General features: G+C 46.6%; 1 protein-coding gene across 2 annotated transcripts in view; it reads right to left on the bottom strand.

The window, feature by feature from the left end:
* The window catches only part of LOC144809462 (sodium- and chloride-dependent GABA transporter 2-like), a 1234427-nt gene that overhangs the window by 5217 nt on the left and 1204400 nt on the right, over window positions 1-24810 (bottom strand). The window contains exon 15 of one of the 2 annotated variants that reach the window (XM_078673715.1): window positions 3663-6642. The exons of the other annotated variant lie outside the window; for it this stretch is intronic. Coding sequence (XP_078529841.1) covers window positions 6286-6642 — 357 coding nt within the window. The 3' untranslated portion in view covers window positions 3663-6285. Of the gene's footprint in view, window positions 1-3662; window positions 6643-24810 lie in introns of those variants that run through there. 2 annotated transcript variants of the gene reach the window in all.

The raw sequence follows: 24810 nt of genomic DNA, 5'->3' as shown, positions 1-24810 counted from the left end.
GTTGGATTGTAAAGATCTAGATCTAGTAGTGAAAGACGTTCTTGGGGAATGTATGTTTGATCCTCACACAAATCAACATCCTTTGTCCCCTCAACGGGTACCTGCTGATCACGTGGCAGAGTATGATGATTTGGCATGAAATGCCTAAAGAAGTGGGGAGTAGATTACGAGCAGAATGTCCCAGACTATTTTTGAGTAAAAAGGTAGCATATACGGCTGAGTTAGATTCAAAGATGTTGGCTTTCCTGAACAAGTCAGTGAGTGACCCAAGAAGGGGTCTGGATAAAAAGTTAAACTTAAGTATGGATTTTGTCTTAAAATCAAAAAAGACAAACTTAAGACAAAATCCTAACTTTATACTACTCCTAAATGCCTTTTGTGAATACCAAAAGTCGTAAAGTTAGGATTTTGTCTCACATTACTTTTGTGATTTGGGCTGTTTGTCATTTAAGTTGACCATGCTTCTTTGTTTAATATCTTTTAGAAAGGTATCAGATGAAAGGGCATTGGAGATTTCTTCATGTAGTTATTTAAGAGAAGAACAAAAACTATATCCAAGACTATATTTTATTTAAACTTGGAGAAGAAGAGGAAGCTGTGTGTGGCTAAGTGTTAGCAGGAGAATGTAAGAAGAACTTTACGTTTGAGGGATCAATTAGATTCTCAATTGCTGATTTCTTTCAGGTACCCTCATAAATCTGTTTCAAGACAAGTCCTACTTTGGCTAGATGGGTTAAGTAAGTAATGAGGAGGGCAGGAATTCATTTTAAACCAATAGAATATGAGGTGATGAATATTATAGAAAGATTTTAAACATGCATAATATTGGCCTCTGTGACTTGCCATAAAATTCATATTTTTCACAGCAAGGGTGGGTGGAAAATCATGATTTTATTAAACACACACAGACCAATATTATCCTTCCCAGTTGATAGTACCCACCCATCACTTTGTGATTTGTTTTTCAGGAAATGGAGATTATAAGAAGTAAAGCTGAGAAATAAGGAGCCTTGGATCTCTTTATATCATTTGGAATAAGGAAAAGAAAAAGGAAATGTTCAAGTTGTTCAAAGCAAAAAAGAAGGAATATGGCTGTCTGGTTCAATAAAATGTGGTGGATTGGAATGTAGATAGTATTTCTAGGTCTAATGTAGTGTTTTAAGTTGCTGCTGTTTTGAGTGGCAATAAATAGGTATGCATAATATCAGCCTCAGTACCTTTAATAAAATCATGATTTTCTTCCCACCCTTCCAGTGGAAAATCTGAAATAACCAAGTTGAAATCAGGTTATTAACTGCTATGACGTAACAGTGGAAAACTAACGCTGGTTCCTACTGTTGTGGCATTTCTTTTTCCATCCCATGTCTCTTTAGACACACACCCACAAATGAAAGGAAGTCACACTGAGCAGCAGCTCTTTAGTGTTGCACAACCTCGCCTCTAATTTGAGAGTGTAGACCTTAGGTTTGGGCAGGGAGGAGGTAGACAGGCACAGAGGCTGATAGGGGTTTGCACCAAGAGTTCAAGTATTTTTTTCAGTATGGATTTGGGTGGGAGAGTAATATACAGAGAGTGTTGTGATTAGCGGGAGGGCACCAAAACGTTTTTATTTCATTTTGATGGATGTATATTAAATGTAGATGTTGGTAGGCATGGTTGGCAGGGGACCGGGTATTTTTGCCTTTCAGAGGGGACGCCATCTTAGGCATGGCTACCTCTCTTTCTCCACTGCTCCTCCATAGATGTTGAAAAAAGGATAGATGATTTGAGGGGCCATAAATAAGCTAACATTATAGATACATAAAATGTGAATGCCAGGGATGTTTACATCTTAGGAATCACAAGTGACACCATAGACAAGTCAAGATTCACTCTCATAGTCTATTTGATCTCCCTCAAACCTCCATGGTGAAAGCATACTCTTCACTGATATATAATTTTAAATGGCTCGTTTTGGTTCTACTAATACCTCTATAAACTCTCATTATTCAAGGACTAGCCCAACCAGCTCAAGTAACCAAGCTTTTATCAGTTTACCCAGTCCCGTTCTGGCCCTCTAGCCTTAAGCCTTCCAATTATTGATTTATTTGTTCTGCAGATAACTGAGCATTAATTGTGTCCTTTTCTTTAAATCAATTTTAATTAGTATTTCTACATTATTGTTTGCCTTCTCCACATATTGTTCTACCCTCCCTCTCTGACTCTAATTCTTACAAAACATTCATGCTTGGTGCATCCCCTTTATGCTCCATGAATGTTGGAAGATATTGGGAGTGGTAGGTAGGTATATAAAAACAGCAATAAGGCTACATACACAATACTGGGTCCTAAATAGGGTCTCTATAAATTAGTCCCTTGCTCAACCCTTGGTAGCTAACAGTGAGCAGTAAGACTTAACTCAGGAGGCAGGCATGTCAAGCATTTAAAAACACAAATTCAGTTAATAAGACACAGCACACAACAAATATCCCACACCAATTTATAAATATTGGAAATATTTGCATCTTTAAAATAACACAATAACCATGAAAATCCAATGTGGATAGGAATTTGTAAAGAATAAACACTTTGTAGTGCTTAGAAACCAACATCACCTCTTCTAGTTATCTGATCGTGCTTTACTGGAAAAAAGTCAAAGTTTAAGGCCAACTGTAATAGAGCCCTGCTCAGATACCCTAGGCAGCAGTCCTCGGTCAAAATGTTACCTTCGGACTTAAAAACTTTTCTGTAGCTTTTTCTGCTGAGGGCCCTTGCTGCTGTCCACCAGTCTGAATTCAGTTAGGGTTTGCCAGCTAGGCATGAAGGTGATCGGCTTGGCTCTCCCAACCGAGTCGGTCACCTTAAAAAGCTTTTTTCAAAAAGTTTCCCAAACCTCAGGAGGTCCTTCCAGACAGTCCCCTGGTGGGTTCCAAATGCCAACAACACAGATCCAAAGGTCTGGAATCTCCTAGATGGTCCGTGGATGGCCTGGATTTCACTTTTCACAATGCACCGATTCTACCCCTTAAAGATTCCAGTGGATGCACTCCAAGAGGAAGACTCTGGGTAGAGAGGGGTCAATTAAGGGTCTGCTAACCTGTAGCTGAAGGAAGTCTGCTTTTTACTCCTTCTCCTTACTCCTTTTTTGAAGCCAGGCAAAGTCTTCAGAGCTAAGCCTTGATAGTGCAGTAGGTGCAGTTTTCCCAGGTTGACCTTTGGGTGCAGATCAGAATCTCAGCAGGACAATCCTCTGTCTTCTTGTAGTTTCAGGCAGCAGAACTGAGAGGCTATGCAACTCTTAGCTATTTATCCAATGTTCTCTGGTGACAAGCAGACTAGCACCCCTCCCCAGTGAGGTGCAGGGCAACACCCCAAAGCATCATAACTTCTTCCAAAGTGTGGCATAGACTTGTACCAGAAAGAACAATTCTCCCTGAATACATCTAGGCTGAAATTTCAACAGAGCAGAAAGAGCTAACTAAACAAAACTCAGAGAATGGCATATTTCCATAAACCCCCTCACTCACATCTCTTAATTTCTTCCTTAAGCCTCTCATTTGGCAGGGAGAGGAGATGGCCCTGGCTTGTGGTAAATAAATAATTAATTACCGGTACTATTTTTCTATGCATTAACTAAAACAGATAGCTCAATAAATAAGAAGCAGAATCCGAGGTGTCTGAGTCATAAGGGCTTTAATCAGATGGCTCGAGCCTTAAAGACCATGGTATGGCATGCAATGGAATGGAATGGCAGCTGCAACGTCTCATTAACATTATATCGTATATATATTAAAACAGTACAATTACATTGCATACAGTAGGCGTAACAAGTGACAAACGTAAGATAAGAACATATGGGCGTACAATAGAAAGCGTGCACAGGGCGTGCACGAAGACATGTGATGAAAAACGTCACAGAAGTGTCATAAATGGGTGGATACATGGAGGGGGCTACCTGGGCAGCTGGAACCTTTAACCTACTGGTGCGCGCAAATGGGCCATGACGTGTAACTAGGGAGAGCTGGGGGCTCTGACTTCTGCACTAGAAGAGGAGACTAAAGTCTGGAATGTCAGGACGACATGTACCTATAGCATATCTGATATCTAGTGTTTGGAGAACATGTTGATAGAATCTAAAAGTCATCAGGGTAAAGGCTACTTGACACTAAGGCTGGTGCATGCATATATTTCTTAGTGTATTGCGTGTGCTATGAATCTTCTATGGATACTAATTCAGTAATTCTCTTTGCATGGAGACAGAAAGACTAGACTATAGCTGAAGATGTTTATGCGGTTCGTTAGCTTAGGAATGTGAAGCCGGGGAGCTGAACTGATAACTAGAGGCATAACATATTCTTGGCAGACAGGCAGGCAGGCCAGGCCGGGCACCACGCTGCTTGGCAGAAAGAAAGTGAAGGGTCAGGGATGCGGGAGGGGCTACATCGCTCCTCGGAGTGGTTTCAGGAGACTGGAGCTTGAATCTGGTGTCCGGGCCCGATGAGGCCTAGAAAACGGGGACAACTCGATGAATTAACGTGCACAATGTAAAAACGTTGGCAACATAGGCCTAATACTTGTTGCTTTCACGAGGACTGGATAACTGACATACTAACGTTGGACACAACTATAATTGCGTCTTTATTCGGGCAAGGGAGAATATATGTATATCGATCATGCATATATAACATATAATGGGGAACACGTAGGGACACATGACAAGGCAAAATTCAATTTTCCTCATTCCCTCCTTGTGCCCTACGTTTCCTTCAGGAAACATCAATATTCATGATACCATCTATCTGTTCATAGAGCATCATTTGCTCGTCTCGAGTTTTCTTGGAATGGGACTTAGGACTTGGAATACAAGAGGTAGCACACAAGCCGCAAATCGCAGGGCCACATTGTAAACATAGGCAACAAGTGAATATGATCATTACTACTATTCCTAGGAATGACAGTACTTTCCATCCCCAGGCAGATATTATACTCCAGAGCCAACCGGACCATGTCCAGGTGCCTGGATTCTGGTGCAATTGATGGGCTATTTTATGAAGTCTGGTTATAGCTGAATAAACAGACGGTGCGTTATTAGGAATGAAAATGCAACAACTCGATCCGATGACTCTACAAGCTCCGCCCCTATCGGCCAGTATGACGTCAAGGACAAGGCGGTTCTGAAGCACAACAAATCTCATAGCAGATTGTTCTTCTGTTAAGTTACCTAGAGCGGAAGTAGTCTCATTCACTACTGCATCAAGGGTTATGGTTAACCTGCGTATTAGCTTACTATTCTGGACAGGTCCTATGAAGAAAAAGAAACCTTTATTGAAGTCTGTATACTGTTCTAAGGCAGTTTCAGTTTGATCGACAATTGGGGACTCGATCTCCCTTCTATGTCTGATGTGTACTAGATGTGAATTTCTGTGATAATCGGATGGGGCTAGGAAAACTGGTGGCAGTAGAAAGGCAATATAACATGTTCCATCCCAATCTAGGGGCAGACGTACATATGCGGTCTGACCACATACAAAATATGAATGACGTGAGGTTTTGAAAGTAGACTTCCCACTGTCACTATACTCGACCACAGTAGTACAATCACTATGTCCTAGATGTACTGAACCATTCTTTCTAACACATAATTCACCCTTCACTGGTAGAACTGTAATAGCAGGCAAGTCTGGAGTAGTCTCAGACTGAACATTCAGAATCATGTAATTGGAGGAATAATTACCTAGATCATATACTTCATTTTCTAGATCTAACCCTGTTCTATGGGAAAGACCTTCCTTGTCTGGGAAACATGTTCTATTCAGAAGGGACTTATCGTCTGAGGATGATGTTAATGTAAACCATGCTCCACACGAACCATTGTGTGAAAACGGATAGGGAAAGAGTGGCAGAACTCCCTTCGGTGTCTGAAAAGGGGGAAGTCGACCACACACCCAACAATTAGTGGCATTGCTAGTCTGGTGTGAATAATGTAACATTCGGATAAAAGTATTGTTGCGCATGGCAAGTCTGTAGGATAACTCGTGAGGGGGTAGTTCACTAAAAGTGTGCTCTACTGTATCATTAGAAGACAAATGTACATGCGAATCAATAGGAGGAAAATATACATGTAAAACATAACTTATGCATGTAACCGTAAGACTCAGAAATAACATAAACAATAAGGTAATCACACATCTGCTACGTAGATGTTTACAATAACGTAGTTTCTTGGAGTTTCGACTAACTCTCTCACTATGGGGGTCTATCTCATACATGTCAGGAACCTGTCTAACCGCTTCACCCGAGAGGGACTTAAACAATTAAACTGTCTGACTTGCTAGACCTTAGCTTAAGTTTATACTCCTGCTGCGGAGTTTTCTCTAACAGGGGGAGTTTAGAGTCAGTATCTGGGCAGTCCTTGAGGACGGGGCAGTCCTTGAAAAAAGTCTTTGGATGAAGTCCATGAAAACGTTTAACGTGACTGGAGTGGAGCCATCCTTTGCGGCCCTCCACTTTTATCGCGGTCCTTGTGGTCATCAGAACAAGCTTCGGCTCCTTCCAGCGGGGTTCCAGCGGGCTTGAACGATCGAAATTCCTCACGAGCACTAAGTCGCCAGGAATGACCTCGTGCGGTTTCACCTGAGTGTTGTCTGGAAAGGCAGCCGCAACCTGTGAACGACAAGAGAGTAGTGCAGACATCAAGGAAGCTAGGTAATCTGTCAGCATATTACTGTCAACATCAGTTATTTTACGTGGCATTGGTGTACCCCACATGTTCGGGGGACGACCGAAAACAACCTCGAAAGGTGACAGACCTGAACGGGAGTGCGCGACCATTCTCATGTAAAAAAGGGCGACTGGCAGAGCTATCATCCAATCTACGCCTTTTTCTGCGCAAACCTTGGCAATGCGGATTTTCAGAGTCTGATTATGTCTCTCGACGAGGCCAGCTGCCTCGGGATGTCGTACGCAATGGAACTTCCACTGGTACCCTAACAGAAGAGATACTTGTTTCATGAGTTCAGATGAGAATGGCTGGCCGTTGTCTGAATACACGACCCTAGGTAAACCATAGCGCGGGAAATACTCACGAACCAACTGCCTGGCAGTGGTCGCGGCAGTGTAATCTGGGACTGGATATGCTTCTGTCCATCTGGACAAAGCACATACAACCACGAGGACATACTTGAAACCTCGACATCGTTCCATCTGAATATAATCCATCTGGAGGACTTCAAAAGGGTGGTCAGGAGGATGGAATCCACCTTGTTCCACCGGAACACCTTTACCTGGATTGAACTGACAACATATCATGCAGGTACGCACTTTCTGCTTGGCTGCTGCTCGTAAATGCTTATTAAACCAAAGGTTCTGGATGCTGTCTAACATGGCTTTTTCTCCTAAATGTGCTGGACTATGTGCGGTGTTAATAATGACTTGAACCATAGAGTCGGGGAGAAACCATGTGGCTTTTCCCTTCGTCAACCATCCCTGATCTGTCTGGACCCCTCCTTGTTCAGACCATTTCTTGATTTCGTCGGGAGTAGCATGTGACTGTATGTCTAGTACGTCTTGTGTAGGGTCTTTAACTGTCATACAAGTAGTCTGATCTAGAACATCTGTCTTTGTCGTGTTAACTGGAGTGTCTGGAGTCTGAGCTGTAAGCTTGGCTGTTCGATCTGCTAGATCGTTACCTTGAGAAATGGTGTCCGTGGCTTTCGTATGTGCTTTGCACTTCATAATGGCAATTGCTTTCGGTAAATGTATTGCTTCTAACAGAGCTTGAATGAGGGGGCCATGCTGAATCTTGGCTCCATGAGAAGTCATGAAACCTCTTTCTTGCCAGAGTACTCCAAAGTCGTGTACGACTCCGAATGCATAACGTGAATCTGTATATATGTTTACTTTCAGGTTCCTAGCTCGTATACAGGCTTGGGTCAGAGCGATGAGCTCTGCTGCTTGAGCAGACAGGGTGTCAATACGATGTGTTTCTATGACTTCAGTTTCAGTAGTCACTGCATACGCGGCTACTAACTCTCCTGTACTTGTTCTCATACATGAACCATCCACATAAAGTGTCAGGTCTGGATCAGGTAATGCAATGTCTGTCAAGTCTTGTCTTGGCTTTGTCATGGTGTTGATAACTTCCACGCAATCATGTGTGGCAGGATTTGGAACAGTCGAGGGTAACAGTGTAGCAGGATTTAAAATGTTGCAGCGTCTGATTTCTATGTGTGGTTGAAACAGTGTCAGTTCATATCCTGTTAAACGTGCAATTGTCAAGTGCTGAGTCTGTGTTCGGTTTAAAAGAACTTCCACGGAGTGTGGAACTTGTACTGTCAGGGAATGTCCTAACACTATGGAATCACTTTGTCTGATAGCTAGAGCTGTTGCTGCAACTGACTTGAGGCACGCAGGCAAAGCCTGGGCTACTGGATCTAATGTGCTAGAAAAATAAGCACAAGGCTTGTGTTGTCCTGCTTGATCTTGAGTAAGAACAGATAATGCTGTACCATCACGTTCAGTGACAAAGAGTGTAAAAGGCTTACTGTAGTTCGGTGTCGCTAACACAGGTGCTTGGCAGAAAGCTTTCTTTAATTCATTAAAAACAAGTGTATGTTCCTGGGTCCAAGGGAGGACAGTCGATGTCGCTGCCTCCTGTGTCGTTAACTGTATCAGTGTGTAAAAACTAAGGTCGGGGACAATCGATATTTGCCCGGCGGTATTGCCTCTGTAACCCACGAATTATTAATCAATGAAGAGGCAGGCGCTGGAGACTGGAAGGCAGGAAACAAGGTTTATTCTCTCCGGAGGAGAACACAACAAATCAGACAGCAGGTATCGTCATGAGGTGCTCTACCCGTATCCCTGAGGCCTGGCCTCTTATATCCATGTTTATTACTTTATTACATATTGCATATTCATGGCGAAGCTTTGATGTACGGAAAGACATTCTCAGAATCCCCACTCCAAGCCCGTTCCCACACACATCTACAGTTGAAGTCCCACCCCGGTCACAACAGGTGATGATTATCGCGCAGCTGGACATTCCGTCGATCCATGGAATGTGGGGGGTTTGATCGGATCTCATAGGGTGGGGGCTTTGATCAGCTCGGGGGTCCTTTGATGAGGGAAGCCTTCCTACTGTACGGGGAGGGGCAATAAACGGTATCGGCAGGGCTAGGTGTCGGCCTGGGAACGAGGAAGACAAACGGGCACACAGGGAAAAGGGGGGTTTGCATCAAAGGGCCTGGGATCATGAAAAGGAATGAAGGGAGGTGTCGCGCTGGGAACAGGATGGGGTTCTGAGGCAGAGCTGCGTTTGAAAGGGGTTTATGACCCAAAGCATGTGCGAGCGGGGGTGTTTGTCAGAGAGCAGGCTTTGTGAGGGAGGAGGGCTATGCCGGGGGTCAGCGGCGTGCAAAAGGGTTGTTCTGATCGAGGCACCTAAAATGGCGGGCGCGCACGACAAAAGTGTGGCATCCGGGGAAAAGGCAAGATGGCGCAGATAAGGTTTACCAAAGCATAATAATATTCCACAGTCCTCCCTTTAACATATCTAGCCAACTTGTCTATTCAACGTCAATCCTCATCAAATTTTTAACCTCGGCGTCATATAAAGCTCCCATGCGTTCGTTTCCAGAGCCCACAGTCTTAGGGCAAATACAGTTTGCGCATAATGAACACAGGGGTGGCAGACATTGGATTCCTAAGCATAGACCACATATTACAACTACAGGAATCAGGATAATGGTGAACAGTCTCCAGCCCCAGGTCTTAACAGTGTTCCAGAACCAGCCACCAAGCGACCACTCTTCCTGCTCCTGGTGGACTTCTGAAGAGAGTCTGTGAAGATGTTCGATGGCCTTGTACACTGAGGGCGAGTTGTCCGGAATGTATGTACAGCAGCTGGACCCAATAATGCGGCATGCTCCACCACGGTCCGCAAGAACCACATCCAGGACAAGGCGGTTCTGAAGGGCCACCAAGCGGACTGCTTGGAGTTCAGCGGTGTTGTTAGCAAAGATACCAGCCGTGATGTTCATTGTTGTCTCAAATGCCTGAGTTAGATGTCGGATGGCACGGCTGTTCGCCATCGGGCCCCAGAGAGGAACAAGTCCCTTCATAGCATCGAGGAACTGCGCCCCAGTTGAGTCGGCTTGCTCAATGTCCTTGGCACGTCTTTGTCTATGATGATTCGCTGGAGCCACATAAGTCGGAGGAAGGATGAAAGAGATGAAACAAGTGCCCCCCCAGCCTTTGGGGAGCCAGGTGTAGGCTTTTGTGCCACAGACGAAATACATGTTCGGGGACGATACAAAGGAAGGTGGATCCATGGAGTCCAAAGTTCTGGTAAAACGGCAAGCACTGTGGCCCACCAGCTGTGTCCCAAGTCCTTCTATGCACAGGTGGCCTGTGACGTTGATGACTGACAGGGCTACAGTCAAGGTGGCGGCCGTTCGTTTCCGCAGGTAGGAGAAGGTGGGCCTGGTTGGATTGTTGAACACCTGCATTTCGACTCGCTCTTTAGCAGGGATGTCCATTTGGGCTGAGTCGTTGGAGGTCTGCAGGCAGAAGTGTGTCTTTGTTTTGTTTCGCCTGACTCCGTGGGAGAAATGCGTTGCGGTTTTGCTGGAGGTGGTATTGTCCTTATAGCTTTCTTGCAGGAGGATCAGCCAAGCAAGGCAGGAGCCATGAACTGAGAAGGGTGAAGGGATGAATGGTATAGAGTGTCCAGTGGCGTGGGGTAACAACCCACAGATCCAACAGTTGGTGGCATTGGTGGCGAGATTGTGCTGGTGAAGGAGCTGCACGAAAGAGTTATTCCAAAACTCCTTTCGTCTCTCTCTGAGCTGAGGAGAGAGCAAAATCAGATAATGTTCCTTCATGGTGGTAGGCTGAGCAGTGGTCAGGAATGTTTCGTGGGCAGGTGCATTTTCTTCCACAATCCAGAGTGTGGTCATGAGGAGAAAGCAGAAAAGGATTGCGATGAAGAGTGCAATTGTCTTTGAGCTGTGGAGTCTGTCTGTACTTGGGTTTCTGTAGTGGGTATTTCCTGTTGCCTCCATCATCTTCTTATTTGGCGCTTCCATCATCTTCTTATCTGGCGCTTCCATCATCTTCATTTTCAAGGTGCTCGGTAGTGGGCAGAACCACAGACTTAGTTAAGCTTCTCTCCAGGTAACCCTTGGTAGTTTTGGGATCACCGTTCTGAGACTTTTTAACCTAGTCAGTGGCCTACTTAGCCGAAGCTCCCTCCTTTCGACGCAGGAAATACCCTTCTCGAGATGGCACAGTGGGATCAGAATGTTTTGAAAGTTCTAGTGTCTCTGTGTCGGGATAGCAGCTCAATGCTGGTCGGTCTTTGTTAAGGAGCTCTTCTTGGGTACTGACGTTGTCTGTCGTGGCCAGGGCTGAGGAGACCTTTTTGCAGTGATGGGCGTGCAGCCAGTGCTTCTTCCCCTCCACTCGAAGAGCTGTCCGAGTGGTGATCAACACTTGCCAGGGGCCCGTCCACCGGGGTTCCAAACTCTTTGACCGCTGAAAATTCCGGATCAACACGAAATCCCCAGGTTGCATGGCGTGACCCGGACCCCTGGAAGCATCGGGGATGGCCTGCTGCACCTGCTGATGAATGACAGACAGAGTTTCAGTCAATTTATACAGATAGTCAGACATTAGGACGTCCGGGACGTCATGAATGGAAGTTGGTTTTGGTGCAGACCAGATACTCATGGGTCGGCCAAAAACAACCTCATAAGGGGTTAGGTGATGTCTGGTGGGGGTGGAACGCATCGATAGCAACGCCAGTGGGAGGGCGTCTGGCCACTTCAAACCCGTGGTAGCTACTATCTTGGCCAGTTTAAGTTTTAGTGTGGCATTGTGTCGTTCAACAAGTCCAGCGGACTGGGGGTGAAAGACTGCGTGGAATTTCTGTTTAATGCCCAACCCCCGTAAGATGAATTGGATGACTTCGGCTATGAAGTGGGGGCCGTTATCGCTCCATAAAATACGACAAAGGCCGTAACGGGGGAAAAACTCCTTTAATAGTACTTTTGCAGTGGCCATAGCAGTGTTGTCACGGGTTGGGTATGCTTCCACCCATTTTTTAAAGGCGCACACCACGACAAGTACATACTTCAGGCCTTGGCACCTTTCTAGCTGGATGTAGTCCATTTGCAGGACCTCAAATGGGTGGTTTGGGACCCCAAATCCTCCCCGGGGGTCTACAGTTCCTTTTCCGGGGTTGTGTTGCAGGCATATCAAGCATTGTTGGACCAGATGTTTGGCGGAATCTGTGATTTTATCATTGTGCCAAACTCGGGAGACGAGTTCAATCATGGGGGCTGATCCTATGTGGGCAGGGGAGTGTGCCATAGCCAGTATGGGAATCAGGTATGAATCAGGTAGTAACCATTTGTTTGTGTCTTTTGTCCGCCAGCAGCCTTCATCGTCTTTTAGTCCCACCCGTGTCCATTCAGTCAACTCGTGTGGTGTGCTAGCCGTTTGAATGTCCCTGATGGTGTCTCTAGCGTCAGTCCATTTTTCTGCTTGTGACCTGGTCACGTACATATGTGTTGTCGTCCTATTTTCAGCTGTCGTTCGGGCAGTGATGTCGGCTAGTGCATTTCCCTGTCCAATAATGTCTGTCACCCTTTTGTGTGCCTGGCATTTGATGACGGCGAGCTTCTTGGGGAGGAGGACGGCTTCGATCAAGGCGGAGACTAGATCCCCGTGCAAAATGGGGGTGCCGTGTGAGGTCAGGAATCCCCTTTCCCTCCAAAGGAGCCCAAAATGGTGAACCACCCCGAAGGCATACTTGCTGTCGGTGTAAATGTTTGCTGTGGTTCCTGCTGCCAGGATGCAGGCTCGTGTCAAAGCAATCAGTTCCGCTGCCTGGGCAGATCGCTGTGCGATGCGGGCTGTTTCTACTACGGTTCGAGCCGTGGTGACTGCATAGGCAGCGGAAGTGGTACCATCGGGGAGTTTGATGCAAGAACCGTCCACCCACAGCTCCCCGTCGGGGTCAGGGAAAGCCGTGTCTCTGAGATCAACCCTACCTTTTGTCTGTTCGTCAGTAAGAGTCACGCAGTCATGCACAGGGTGCACATTGGGATCGTTCTCTGGCAAGGGTAACAGAGTTGCCGGGTTCAGTGTGGTGCATCTTTTCAGGGTGATATGGGGCGCAAGCAAAGTCAGTTCGTATCCAGTCAGTCGTGCACTCGTTAGATGTTGGGTCTTGGTTTGGTTCAGGAGGGTGTCGACTGCATGGGGTACCAGTACCGTGAGGGAATTCGAGAGTACAATCCCCTCACTCTGTCGGATAGAGATTGCAGCAGCAGCTACAGCTCGAAGACAGGCAGGCAAGGCTCTGGCTACAGGGTCAAGAGTGGCAGAGAAGTAAGCGCACGGCCGTTGCTTAGAGCCAGTGGCCTGGGTCAGGACAGATAAGGCGCACCCCTCCCTTTCGTGAGTGTAAAGGGAGAAGGGCTTTTTGTAATCAGGGGTACCTAGGACGGGGGCTGAACAAAGGGCATCTCGTAGTTCCGTGAAGGAAGTTTGACACTCAGGGGTCCAAGGGAGCGGGAAAGGGACGTCTTTACTTAGCAGGGAAAGCAGTGGTTTCACAACGAGGCTAAAGTTTGGTAACCACTGTCGGCAGAAGGAGGTGAGGCCTAATAGGGAGCGAACCTGCTTCTGGGTCTTAGGGACAGGAGTATCTAGAATGGTTTGGATTCGGTCAGGAGTGAGTTTTCTTCCTTCTTTGGACAAAAGGTGGCCTAGGTAAGTGACCTGAGTTGGCAGAACTGCAACTTCTTCTTGGAGACCTTGTGGAAGTGCAGGAGTTGAACGGTGGCTGTGACTGCTAATGGAGTGGTGTCGGCTGCTAAGAGGATGTCATCGACATATTGCACTAACACCACCCCATCGGGTAACTGGACTTGATCTAGTTGTCTCTTGAGGGCCTGGCTGTAGATGCTAGGGCTTTCTGTGTAGCCCTGGGGTGCTCGGCAGAATCTATATGAGCGGTTTCTTAGGGTGAAGCCGAAGAGGTATCGGCTGTCTGGGTGGATGGGGATGGAAAAGAATGCATTTTTGAGGTCAATGACAGTGAAGGTGGTGGCGGTGGAAGGAATCAAAGTCAGGATGGTGGTGATGTCCGAGACCACAGGGTACTGGGGTACTACCACTTTGTTGATCTCTCGAAGGTCAATGATAAAACGGTATGCTTTCTCATCTCCCTCTCCCTGTTTCTTGATGATGGGCAAGATAGGGCTGTTGCAAATGTTACTAATTACTTCCTCTACCACTCCTGCATCTATAAGTGACTGAATAATCTTTACCAATGCCTTCTCGCCCTCGGGCGATATCCGATATTGTGGGAGTTTTGGGAGTGTGGCGTCTGATCGGACAGTAATGTGCACTGGGTCAATCAACATGCGCCCTACGTCTGAGTCCGTCTTAGCCCACAGATACGGAGGCAGAGTGTCGAGCAGGGATGTGTCAGCGTCGGTGATGGAAAACATGCGTCGGAGAGGGCAATGTCTAAGCAGGGCGGGATTGTCGTAAAGGAAAACTCGAAATCCGTCTTGGGAGCATCTGATCGTTGCTCGGAAGTGTTTCAATAAGTCAAGTCCCATAATGGCGTCAGGGCTATTAGAGGAAAGCAAAAACGTGGTGTCAGTGGTGTTATTTTCTACGTCAAAGAGGATCGGGGCGGACAAAGGGTTAGTGGAGGGCGTTCCATCGAAACCTGTCGATGTTATGAGTGAGCCAGACAAGGGTGCCCCCGGAATCAGTCGTTTAGATAACGCACTACGTGTTGCGCCAGTGTCTACCAGAAATGGAGACTTGGTGCCCAGGACCTTAGCAGTGACATAAGGGCCTTGCTGGTCAACATAGAGCTCGACTGGATCCCTCCCTTGCCCCTGGCAGTCCTATGCAAAGTCGTGGGCGTCATCGTAGTCGGATTGCTGGTATTGGTTCTGTCGGGGTCGATCAAATGTATTGGGTCTGCCTGATCTGTCGTTAGTCGTGTCGTTTGGAAGCCCTCGCTGTTGTCCCTTATTTCTTGGTCCATTTACTATGTCTTTGGGGTCTTTGTTTCTGATTATTTCCAGAAGAACTGGGCACTGGGATTTCCAATGGCCAGTTCCCTTGCAAAAGGCGCACTGGTCCTGTCTAAGGTCTGTACGTCCGGGATGGGGAGTCGAAGTGCGGTCCTGGGGAAATGTAGCCCTAGGGGCGTTCGTCTGGTAGTTTCCCCGGTGTTGGTCTCCCCCTACAGTCACCCCTTGCAGCTGGGCCATCATCACCCTCTCTTTCAAGTCCTTCTTCTTTTTCTCTGTTGCCCTATCGTTTTCATTTTTCTGATGTTCATAATATTGGGCCATCTGGAGGATAGCCGTAGGTTTGGAGGCTGCCCAACTACTCTCGCTAGCTTGCAGTTTCTGGGAGACCTCCGACAACAGACCCTTGACATAATTCTGGACAAACAGATGGTGTCCGGTTGCAGTGGTCATGTCCTGGCCGCTGTAATCGGAGAACACCGTTTCAAACCGGGAGAAGTATTCCGATACATCCTCCTGGGGTTTCTGGCTACAGGCCGTTACTATCGACCAATCCACTTTCTTTTCTGGGATCAGGGTTTTTAATTTCAGTACAATTTTATCTGGAAGGTCTAGAATGGGTTTTAAAGGCTTTTGTCCAGGTCCTCCTTGTTTATCGAAGGTATCGAGTTGTGACCAGGTATGTCCGAACAGCTCAAGGTGGTCGACTTTCCGGATTTGCTTCCACACATCAGCCGGTAGACATAACCCGAAAAACAAGTCAATGTCAGCCAAGGTCATGATTGTTGAACCTAGGGCTGTACCTAATTCAGTATAGAAGGCGGTGGGGTTTTTACGCAGGTCAGGCAGAGATTTCCGGAATGTCAGAATCTCTTGCCGGTCCCATGGCTGGTAGACCCAGTTGTACACTACCCTTCCCTTTGCATCTTGGCTGTTTGCATCATCGTGAGTCCCTGTTCCTCGGGGAGGGACCCAGTAAGGGGCAGCCTCTCGTATCGGCATCATGGTGTTAGATTGCTCAGTTTGTGGTCCGGTCGCCACGGATGTCGGGGATTTAGTTCCTGATTCTCGTTCAGTGAGGTGGCGGAAAACCTCAAGCGTATGCGTGAGGAGGTCCGTCACATCATTCTCGCCCTCATCCCCGATATCGACCTTCCGGTACAGAGTCGTTAGGCTCTCGGGACCTTGGTCTCGATATCGGTCCTCATATGCGTTCAAGACATGGTAACACAGTCGTACAGTAAAGTGTCGTCTGTGACTCCCTGTATATGATTTAAACATATCCGTGATGTACTCTTCACCTTCCTTCCTTCCTACCAGTGTCCTTGCTATCTTGTCGATCCCTGTTAGCTCATCTTTGCTTAGTCTGTTCGTTCTCGCGGAACCGGTCCTTCGGGTCTCAGGGTCACCTGACGTTGTCGTTTGTGGAGTATTTGGTGCAAGAGGTTCGGCCGGTACAGAGGCCATGGGAGCCGAAGCTGTGGTACTACCTTCATTTGTACCAGGGGGTGGTGAGTGTTGTGCTAAGGGTTGGGAGGGGGCATACGGAGGGGGCATGTAGATGATCGGAGGACCTAACAGCAGATCATCGTTGGTTCGTTGTTTCGAGGGTAGATCAGGGTAAAGCGTGGAGGACGTTCTAACCGGGCACTGGCTTGAGGTTTCTCTTTCTAGTTTCTGTTTGGCTTTTTCCCTTTCCTTTATCTCTTTCTCTAGTTTCTGAGCAGCTAGGTGGGCTGCTTTTCGCAGCTCTTTTTCCAACCTACTCTCAATTTTCCTTTTACGTTGTTCAGTTTCTTTGCGCCACATGCCGAAACTATCAAGCATAGTGGGCGTTGTCTTGTTTTTACCAAGGGCTGTTTCTAGCGCATTTATTTTGTCATTATCGAAGGATCCTATCAGTGGCCACTGACTTTCTCGATCCTTTTTCGTATATTTATGCCATAGTTTGCTATAGGCTATAGCGGTCAATCCATGCTTCATGAACATGTCCTTATTAGGGGTGCCTTCCAGAGGAGCCGGATGGTTCACCTCTAATAAGCGGTCCGGGCTAAACAGGCTATTAATCAGTGGGGAGAAGACAGACATGACGGAGTACAATGGGGACAAAAAGTCAGCACTGCCTATCTTATCACTGTGTGCAAAGACTAGACAGAATATTCCTATTCTACGTTGTTTGCAGGCAGTGAATACCTCATGGACCAATATCAAATAGTTAACGTTCGGTGAAAATAAATAATTCGGTGGGGAGAATAAGTAGGCCCGCAAAGATCTGCGTTACCTACCCTTTCGCTATCTGAAAAAAGGGGAGGGGTGGGCCCTTTCCTGTTTGCAGACAGAGAATCTCCAGAAAACGGTCTGCGAACAATAGTTCAGTTTCAAGTAATTAATCAGTGGGGGAGGAAGATGGGTGCGGCGGTTGCATTACCTATCCTCCGCTGCTTGCAAAGAGAGAGCCTGTTGTTTCTCCGTTTGCAGACAGTGGATCTCCTAATAAATTAACAATGAGTAATACTAGTATTTTCTAAACAATTCAAATAATCATTTCGCCATTCGTCGTGTTTACACGACCTTACCCGGACCGCATGGACAGTTTCTTGTCTTCCGAATCCAGCGCCCGATCGTCCTCTTTTCTTCGTATTCTTCGCGGCACTCCTGATGGTTCCCAGTCAGGATCGTAGATCACTCGAGAGAGGTCTGTTCGGAACCAGTGAAGTTCGGATGATCGGCTGTCAGACGAGGGTCTATCGGACAGGCGCGCTCCCGATCATTGCAGTCGTTCACTCTGTCGTCAGGACCTCTCCCACTGGATCCACGAGTCGCTGATGGGCCCCACGCTTGGGACGCCAATTGTAAAAACTAAGGTCGGGGACAATCGATATTTGCCCGGCGGTATTGCCTCTGTAACCCACGAATTATTAATCAATGAAGAGGCAGGCGCTGGAGACTGGAAGGCAGGAAACAAGGTTTATTCTCTCCGGAGGAGAACACAACAAATCAGACAGCAGGTATCGTCATGAGGTGCTCTACCCGTATCCCTGAGGCCTGGCCTCTTATATCCATGTTTATTACTTTATTACATATTGCATATTCATGGCGAAGCTTTGATGTACGGAAAGACATTCTCAGAATCCCCGCTCCAAGCCCGTTCCCACACACATCTAGAGTTGAAGTCCCACCCCGGTCACAACAGGTGATGATTATCGCGCAGCTGGACATTCCGTCGATCCATGGAATGTGGGGGGTTTGATCGGATCTCATAGGGTGGGGGCTTTGATCAGCTCGGGGGTCCTTTGATGAGGGAAGCCTTCCTACTGTACGGGGAGGGGCAATAAACGGTATCGGCAGGGCTAGGTGTCGGCCTGGGAACGAGGAAGACAAACGGGCACACAGGGAAAAGGGGGGTTTGCATCAAAGGGCCTGGGATCATGAAAAGGAATGAAGGGAGGTGTCGCGCTGGGAACAGGATGGGGTTCTGAGGCAGAGCTGCGTTTGAGAGGGGTTTATGACCCAAAGCATGTGCGAGCGGGGGTGTTTGTCAGAGCGCAGGCTTTGTGAGGGAGGAGGGCTATGCCGGGGGTCAGCGGCGTGCAAAAGGGTTGTTCTGATCGAGGCACCTAAAATGGCGGGCGCGCACGACAAAAGTGTGGCATCCGGGGAAAAGGCAAGATGGCGCAGATAAGGTTTACCAAAGCATATTAATATTCCACAAGTGGTTTAGCTAGATATGCGTACTGAGGGATCCATTGTCTGCAGTAAGAAGTGAGGCCGATAAAAGCCCGCACCTCCTTCTGTGTCTTGGGCTGTGGAAGATGTGCAATTAGCTGGATACGGTCTGGTGTCAACTGCCTACCCCTCTTGGACAGTAAGTGTCCAAGGTATACCACTTGCTGGACACAGAATTGCAGTTTCGAAGGGGACACCTTGTGCCCCATCTCGGCCAGAAAATACAAGACTGTAAGTGACGCACGTTCGCAGTCACGTTCTGAATGGGCTGTTATCAATAGATCATCGACATACTGGAGCAGGGCAGTGTCAGTTGGCATGTGAATACTGTCTAGTTGTCTTTTAAGTGCTTGACTGTAAATACTAGGACTTTCTGTGAAACCTTGAGGAGCTCGTGTGAATTTATAGCTTCTTCCATTTAAACAGAAACCGAAAAGGAACTGGCTATCTGGATGAATGGGGACGCTAAAGAATGCGTTCTTGAGATCAATAACAGTAAAGAACTCTGCTTCAGAATCAATGGCAGTCAATAGGGAAGAGTTATCTGGGACCACAGGGTACTGGGGTATGATACATTTATTAAGTTCTCGGAGGTCAATCACTAATCGATAAACTGGAGGTGCATTTGGATCAGTACGTTTAAGAATCGGAATGATAGGAGAATTACATACATTGGAGTCAGTTTCTACAACCACCCCTTGAGCAATGAGCTCGTCAATAATTTTTGATAAGGCTGCTACAGCCTCAGGTGGCAATTTGTACTGTCGGATTCGTGGTAATACAACACCTTGTTTCAGAGTGACACGATAGGGTGTAATGTGCATACAACCTACATCAGTTGGACCTTGCGCCCATAAATGCTGTGGTACATTCCGTAATCTTGGATCAAAATCACGTAACACATAATGACCTTTAAAATCACGTAAAAACAATCTCACTCCTTCCGGAGAGCAGCATATGACTGCTCCTAATTCTTTCAATGTTTTAATACCAAGTAAATTTTCAGGACAAGATTTAGTAAGTAACAAGTCTGTAGTTCGGGACAATGGACCAACTTCTAGGGAAACTGGTTTCGATATTTCATTAACAATAGGCTTTCCTGAAAATCCCAGGGAAACGTTTCTTGAGCCTGAGAGTGGAGCCCCTGGAACCTCGTCATGACTGATGGTAGTCCTACTTGCCCCTGTATCAATCAGAAACTTTCTGTCTTTCCCTAATACTTGACTGTGTACATAGGGACCCTCTTGATCTACAGGAATCTCGATGAGAGGCAAGCCAACCTCCCTCTCTAGGCTGTTTCATGAATACTGCTGATATTCTGGATAATCTGACTGTGCGTACTGATACATCTGTTGTGTAACGTGTTGTGTGGCAGCTATAGGCTGCGGTACTGTAACTGTCTGTTGTGCGTTCTGCGGTGGCTGTGAGTTCTGCGGAACATGTTCTTGTCTAGGAGGACGTGGTCTCTCTTTCGTCTTACCTGTAGCTATGTTGTGTTTCAGAACTGCACATTCGTTTATATAATGACCTGGCTGTTTACAGTAATTGCATGTTCCTTTAACAGGAGCTGCAGAATGACTGGTTTGATTCATACCCCTCTTCTGACTGTCTTGTGGAACAGACTGTGCAACTAGAACTTTCATTTTCGTGTCTTTCATACGTCTCCTCTCGTGTTCTTGCTCTTCCCTGATTCTGTTCTGGTGGTACTGCAGCATCTGGAGCATCTGTGACGGAGTATTAGCTTGCCATGTACTCAGGGCCGGACTGGCTACCGGGCAGTTGTGTGTGCTGCCGTGCTGGGGGCTAATTTCGTTGATGGGGACCTTTGTGTGCAAAACGAAATTCGCTTTGCTTTTTTTATTTCAAATCGCACGCAGGTCCCCATCAACGAAATAAGCCCCCACAACAGAGAAATTAGCCCCTAGCTCGGCAACACACACAACTGCCCGGTAGCCAGTCCGGCCCTGCATGTACTCTCGACTTTCAATACTCTATTTTTAACTTGCGGTAAAGAATTCTCAACTAGTTTGGTAACAAAAAGATGTGGATACGATTCACTACTTGTTTTCAGACCGCTATTAATAATGAAACATTTCTCGAATCTGGAATAAAAATCACTAGTGTCTTCATCTTGTTTCTGTTTACAGGCTGAGATTGCATCCCAATCTTCCTTTTTCGTGGTTAGTAATCTTGGCAAGACTTGTATTAACAGTTCGGGCAACTCTTTGGCTTTATCCCCAAGACCAGTACCTGGGACTCGTGCATTATCTTCGGTCTCTAACGCGGTCCAATCTATCTTTTTCTCTCCCACCTCCCATTCTTTTTCTTTCAGTTTTTCATATATGCCCGCAGGCAACAAGACCTTTAACATTTTGATGATATCAGGATACGTGTATTCTCCCATAGGGAGCATGTCTTTTAATTCTCGGTGGAACCCTGCTGGATCTTTATCGTGACAGGGTATTAACTTTTTCATTTCTAATAGTTCTATTTTCGTGATAGGGGTGTAAACAAATACTCGTTCGAGATTACCCCCCGCTCCCTTAACTGGATGCACTTCTCGTAATGGATTCTGTCTGTCTATGTAGAACGGAGGTGAAACAGGAACATAATGTGGAGTCAGGAACGTTCTGTATTTGTGGCGCTGTTCTAAAATGACGCTAATTAGATCGGTACCTAGACCTCTCCATCTGTTAGAGAGTAACTCGTTCAATACATTATATAGGGGACCTGGATCAGAATGCTGACTCTCGTACAGTGTGATGAGGTGCTGGATCATGTACATACCCACCAGTCGCTGCTCGGCTGGGGGCAGTTTCAGAAACATTTGGGCCACTACTTCGTCTGGAAACGTGGCAGAATCACTAACCCATCGGACTGCTGATCGGGCTAGTTCTTGTTCATGCATGGTACTAAGTTCACTGTAACCTATTCGTAGTTTCAGAACTTTATCGGTAGCCTGGAATACTTGTTCAAGAGAACACTGTTCAGGTACGGGAGGAGGAAAAGCTTTCTTGTAGTCTGGACGTGGGTGTCTATCTGACGGTCTCGCTCTACCTACATACGCTATTCTGCTGGGATTCTCACTATCTACCTCTTCGCTTGAAGAGTCATTCTCTTTCTCGGCTACTCTCTTTTCTTCCTCCTTTTGGTGTATACTTATAATTTCTTTCCGGATCTTTCTGTACATGGTTTCTATACTATTTTGTGTCTTGTGTTTTCCGTCTGCTATATTGTCACTCCATTTTGTCAGGACTTTCATCTCCTCTGGACTTTTATCAGGACGATCCTGTTCTCTTATTAAACAATTTATTAGAAATTGCAAAATCATGCCTTGAGTCTCGACTTTCCTGTGTGCCATAGCTTCGTGAATACTTTCTGGGTTCTCCCCTGTTCGGATAAAGTGATATATTCTGTCTAAATGTTCTTTCATATCTGATATGGTGATCAAGAAGTTTGCAACTCGTCGTAAACGTACGGAGTATAATATCATGCGATCTTCGCCTGGCACTGGATCATATCTACAATCAGTAAGGAACTTTCTGAGGGCTTCGTACGTAGCCACTTTTGGCGTACGTTGTAGCGCTGCATCTCTCAGCGTCAGGCGCTTTGTTTGAGGCGGGGTGGTAGGAGCACCTCCCCCTGCCCCTCCGGAACTGCAATCGTCCGTTAATACTGAATGTGTTGATGAAGTGACTGGCAAAGTAGGCATACGTAATGTGGGTTGGTCCTGGGGTACTGGCGCATGGACAGGATTCCCGGGGCCAACAACTGGAGGCACGGTAATTACGTTATTAACAGAAGGTTGGACTTGAACAGGCGGAGTAGGATTCGTATTTGCATATTCTGGGACAGTGTCGTCTAAATAGGAAGAAAGAAAAATTTCAGCTGCAGTCGGTTTATGACGCAGCTTAGTCGGGACCAATGGTGGCGGTAAATTACAGAGTGTTTCCGGGGTCGCCTTCGGCAAACCCTCGGCGAGAAGAGGATACATACCTTTAATAAGGGCATTTCTCTGTCTGTCTGACTGTTCTGCTCTAACTCGTTCACCTTCTTCTAGTAATTCCCTTTCTTGGGCTTTTTCAGAGGATTCCCTACTTAATTCTGCTTTTCTGAATTCTTTCTCTGTTCTTTTATGAGATTCTTTACGCCATAACTCTATGGCATCTTTCTGGGACAGTCTGGCTTTCTTTTTCCATAATACTTCTTCTACTCTCATGATGCACTCAGCATCCCATGTTCCTGATACAGGCCATCTATATTTCTCTTCGAGATGTTTGGTGTAATCAACCCATAAATCTAGATACAGTATGGCATCTAAGCCATGCTTATGATACATGAAATGTCCAGGACTGTCCCTGGGAGGGACAGGAACTGAGTCTTCGAGTAACCCTTTTCTGGTTTTTATCTGACGTAACTTCGAAAACAGCGGCATATTTGAACCGTACTTGAACTTGAATACAATACACAATGAACACACTAATGAATAGCAAAACAATCATTCATACCACGACATCAAGAACACATTAATAATAATTTGAACAGAATACTACCTGATACATTGAAAACACAATACTTGAATTTCTCGAGAACGGACTTACTAGAATTACTGGATGCACTGCTAAAACAGTACAGAACATACCGGTCTCCTAAAGAGACACGTCATACCGTATCCACCTAGGTGAACACGTCGGACCGGATCTGTGTACCCAAACCCGTCGGACCGGGCACAAATTAATGAACACCCGTCTAGATACCCCCAGCAACGGTACTCACCGGGAAGCAAAACTGAAGGCCTCGGACTGGACTGGGCTGCTACGACGTCTGGTTACTGCTACGCACTACGCATGCGCTTCGGGCTTCGGGCTTCGGTTACAGGTGGGCCTCCGGATACCTCGGACCTTGCTCTCTCGGCTTGGGCTCTGGTCGGAACGACCCGCCTTCCTCACCGCCTCGTCTGGATGCCGGACCGCAGTCTCCGTCTCCTCCGTGGGCCTGAGGGAGACTTGAGCAGAAATATCTGCCGGTGCGCAGTGGAGGTCCGTCACAGCTGTAGAAGGGTCAGGGGGCCTGCGTTACATCGCCGGCGCGTGGGGAAGGGGCTCGTCCCTGTTCGGGCGCCATTTATGTGGTAAATAAATAGTTAATTACCGGTACTATTTTTCTATGCATTAACTAAAACAGATAGCTCAATAAATAAGAAGCAGAATCCGAGGTGTCTGAGTCATAAGGGCTTTAATCAGATGGCTCGAGCCTTAAAGACCATGGTATGGCATGCAATGGAATGGAATGGCAGCTGCAACGTCTCATTAACATTATATCGTATATATAGTAAAACAGTACAATTACATTGCATACAGTAGGCGTAACAAGTGACAAACGTAAGATAAGAACATATGGGCGTACAATAGAAAGCGTGCACAGGGCGTGCACGAAGACATGTGATGAAAAACGTCACAGAAGTGTCATAAATGGGTGGATACATGGAGAGGGCTACCTGGGCAGCTGGAACCTTTAACCTACTGGTGCGCGCAAACGGGCCATGACGTGTAACTAGGGAGAGCTGGGGGCTCTGACTTCTGCACTAGAAGAGGAGACTAAAGTCTGGGATGTCAGGACGACATGTACCTATAGCATATCTGATATCTAGTGTTTGGAGAACATGTTGATAGAATCTAAAAGTCATCAGGGTAAAGGCTACTTGACACTAAGGCTGGTGCATGCATATATTTCTTAGTGTATTGCGTGTGCTATGAATCTTCTATGGATACTAATTCAGTAACTCTCTTTGCATGGAGACAGAAAGACTAGACTATAGCTGAAGATGTTTATGCGGTTCGTTAGCTTAGGAATGTGAAGCCGGGGAGCTGAACTGATAACTAGAGGCATAACATATTCTTGGCAGACAGGCAGGCAGGCCAGGCCGGGCACCACGCTGCTTGGCAGAAAGAAAGTGAAGGGTCAGGGATGCGGGAGGGGCTACATCGCTCCTCGGAGTGGTTTCAGGAGACTGGAGCTTGAATCTGGTGTCCGGGCCCGA

The sequence above is a fragment of the Lissotriton helveticus genome, chromosome 1_1 (assembly GCF_964261635.1).
Source record: "Lissotriton helveticus chromosome 1_1, aLisHel1.1, whole genome shotgun sequence".
Lineage (NCBI taxonomy): Eukaryota > Metazoa > Chordata > Amphibia > Caudata > Salamandridae > Lissotriton > Lissotriton helveticus.
Note: the sequence above shows the minus strand (reverse complement) of the source record. Positions and strands in the feature narration are given on the sequence as shown.